The sequence below is a fragment of the Cyprinodon variegatus genome, unplaced genomic scaffold (genome assembly GCF_000732505.1).
Source record: "Cyprinodon variegatus isolate N-32 unplaced genomic scaffold, C_variegatus-1.0 Scaffold2600, whole genome shotgun sequence".
Classification (NCBI taxonomy): domain Eukaryota; kingdom Metazoa; phylum Chordata; class Actinopteri; order Cyprinodontiformes; family Cyprinodontidae; genus Cyprinodon; species Cyprinodon variegatus.
Genome location: NW_015153053.1, coordinates 13964 through 17438, shown reverse-complemented (window position 1 = coordinate 17438; position 3475 = coordinate 13964). Strand labels below are relative to the sequence as shown.

The 3475-nt window shown below is 35.9% G+C and overlaps 1 protein-coding gene across 1 annotated transcript in view; it reads left to right on the top strand.

Moving 5' to 3' along the window:
- Positions 1-3475, top strand: part of LOC107080978 (clustered mitochondria protein homolog) — a gene marked incomplete at its 3' end in the record, with an annotated part of 12147 nt that overhangs the window by 2272 nt on the left and 6400 nt on the right. The window contains exons 4-7 of the mRNA XM_015369187.1: positions 689-841; positions 1422-1484; positions 1561-1808; positions 1885-1969. Coding sequence (XP_015224673.1) covers positions 689-841; positions 1422-1484; positions 1561-1808; positions 1885-1969 — 549 coding nt within the window. The remainder of the gene's footprint in view (positions 1-688; positions 842-1421; positions 1485-1560; positions 1809-1884; positions 1970-3475) is intronic.

Below are 3475 nucleotides of genomic sequence, written 5' to 3'. Positions count from 1 at the left end.
TTAAAACCCATTACATCTAGTGGCTTCCTCAGTTTTTCATAATTACATTGTTTAATCTAACAAAACTAGTTTTAACCAACTAGATTGGTTGTTTTTCCAGCCAATCTGTTCTTAGAATATAACAAAAACTATTCAAATCTCCTACAAGCTCCCACATCTTGATTGAACACAGAGGCTGTTTAAATGCCGGCTGAAGTTCCAGGCGAGCTAAACCACTTCCCGAAGCGGTCACATGGTATGGCTCCCTCCAGTACTTGACACGCCTCGAAGTCTCGGCTCATCTCATAGCATCACTACTTTCTGTTGCTTTTTTTCCTGCTGCTACTGTTCTTTGTTTCCACTTTCATGCATTCCTTCTTCTCCAGTTTGCTTCTGTTACCTTCTTTCTGTTGGTGCTCTTCCAGCTCCAGCTCTTCCTTCAGCCTCTCCTCTGTTCATCTTCTTCCCTCCTTTGTTTGGCATCCTACTGTTTTTTTTGTTTTTTTTTTTTTTGGTGCTCATGATCTCAGGTTTGCCACTCCCTTTTAGCCAGCCACAGCTGAATCCTGATAGTTGGTTTAGTCTGCAGGTGTAGGTCCAACTGGTAGACCAAATGCATAAAATAATAATTCAAAGGACAATAAAAGCATGCTTAAAATAAAAGTAGGATTTATTTTCCATCCTTTGATGTGTGTTTTTTATATGTTAGCTGAGGGACTGTCTCAACCATTCAGCCGTCCCAATGGATGGAGTGACTCTGACCTCAGCGATCCATCGGCGAGGTGTGAATGTGCGATATCTGGGCGCCATACTGATGGAGCTGGACAAGGTGGAGGAGAAGGAGAGACTCAACCATGTAAAGGTAACTAATGGAACAATAAAGCTGTCTAAAGGTCATAACACAACATCTTAAAGCTTAAAGGTTGTTTCTATTTTTATGTGATTTATGTGATTGGTGGATTTTGGATTTACTGACCACCTCTAAACAATGCAATGAAAAAGCTGTTTTTTCTGTTCTGTGTTTCCAAACAGAGATGTAGCCAATCAAGTTCAGGTTAAACGCTTTCCTTTAGGTTTAACTGAGAAACTATGGTCAAAATCACCGTTTGCTTGTTTTCATGTAAAAGAAAACAAAGTGAAAATGTAACTAAGTGCTTGAATACTTTAATCTAATATTTAGGTTTTTATTAAAGCAAAAATATATTCCTAAAGATATCACAAAGAGTCATTTTGTGCGTTTCTTAAAAATGTTCAGTGATTGCTGTGTCCAACTGCACTTGTTTTATTTGCAGTTTAAAAATGGTAAATGCAAGGAAAAAAAAATTATTTTAAGGCTAGAAGAACAAGACAACATTTAGGTTTAAATTTAAGGATTACATTTACTGAAATGAAAAGGCCACAGTTGATTGGATGTACAAATAACCAGTCATATCTTCCAACAGAGAATTTCCATCAGTGAAGTCATCATCAGAAGTGCAAAACACATCTTCAGGACCTACCTCAAGGTACGCAGTGAAACGATTCCAAAACAAAAGTAGAAATCTTTAGTCTATGGTTTATTCATTTATGTTATTCTGTCAGGGTGTGGAGCCTGCAGCTTTTTCTGTAGCTGTCAGTCACTTCTTAAACTGCCTCCTGAGTTCGTCCTCTTCTGCACCTGAGTCCTGCACAGAAGAGCTCCCATCCCGTCGCAGGAGTCGCCGGCGGAGAAGCCAGAGCAACAGAGCCAACTTTTCAGCAAAGACCATGTGGGCAAGACTGACCTCTGATGAGTTATGGAGCAGAATCAAGAATGAGGCGCAAGATTATTACCACTACACTTTTAAAAGGTGCATGTGAGTCTGTGCATGTGTGTCAGAGTGCATTTTTGGCAGGACTTTACACTCTCTCAATCTTCTCAATCAGTGAAAGTTTAGACGAAGTAATAGAAAAACACAACCTTCAGAGAATCTCACTTTTGAGAGAGATGGCCATCAAGACTGGCATTCAGGTAAGAATATTTTTCTTTTACCTTCTCCATATTGATTGTTTTCATTTTCAGGTATTTTAGACTGAATAACATTTTTTTCCATTCTAAGAACAATATAGAAATACATTCCATCATTACAGGGATCTCTGTATATGGTTCAAGACTGCCTGGTAGTTTCTCCATTATTAGTATAAGTGAAAACTTATTTGGGCTGAACTATTCATGAAAAAAATCTAAATGGAATTGTTCTCGTTGATATTGCAAGTTTAACTTCAGTTTCTGATTTTTTCAAATTAACTTTGAGTGGAATATTGTGCAGTTATATTTTAGAAACATGACAGAAATTCCCTTATCAAAACATTAAAAGTTAATACTTTTGATAAAATAGGAAAACTAAAGGTAAGATTGAGCCCACTTGTAAATACATTTAATAAATGGAACACTGCAAAAAATGTAAATCTCACTAAGTCATTTTTTTTTCTTAAAATAAGTGCATTTTTTATTCAATTAGGGAGGTAAGTGAGTGATTTTGCCAGTTGAACTAGACAATTTACATTTAAAATAAGAAAAAACAACTGCATCTTACTTTAAGATTAAAAATACGAATTCCATTGGCAAATCATCTTATTTACCTGCTCTAATTAAGCCTAAATACACTTAATTTAAGACATTTTTACTCATTTTTAAATCATTTTTGCAGTGAATGCATTGTATTCATTAGAATTTCCTCTGTCCCTGTTAAACCCCTCTTGAGTCCTTTTTTATTCAGATAATATGAATGTTGTCCTACACACTTGAATTTCCCTCTGGATGAATAAAGTTGCCTGTATCAATCTATCGATCGTTTTACTTTTATTACCACAACTGCAATAACTGTAAAAATCCAGCATAAAGAGACTTTTCAGGGCCATTTACTATATTCCTTATCCATAAGCACAGAATACCTAAAAAAATTCCTTTAATAATTCCTATATATAAAGATAATGATCAGTAAAACATACAAACCAGGGAATTTATCATGTAATCATATGTGTTGACTGTATTGAAATGTAATTAAGTTGTGCTTATTAAATGTATATTTATCTCTCTGTCATGAGATGAAGAAAACGCTCACATATCATAAAGGATCAGATGGTTTTTCCACTGATCGTTGTATCAGGTCCGCAAGAAAAGCAGCAGGAATCACTTTCTTCTGGACCTATGATTTAACTGTGTGACCTTAGCTAATGTCTTGAATAACAAGTACAGAGTTTTTATGTGCTTCTCCTGTTCATCCAGTTCATGTAGCCAGTTCAGCTTTTTATTTCTCTTTTCTCACTAAGATCCATGTAAATACAAATCTCATATTCACAGCACAAAGCGCAACTTTATAGGTTGAAAGAAGAATGTTTGGAACCTCCTGGAGGTTTTATTCCCCTGAAATTATCTGCTGTGATGTTACAGGGCCAACAATAAACAGTTTGAATCCAGCGATTCATCAGAAATCTGTCTAGAAATCCGATGACACAGGTAGAGTTCTGATTGCCA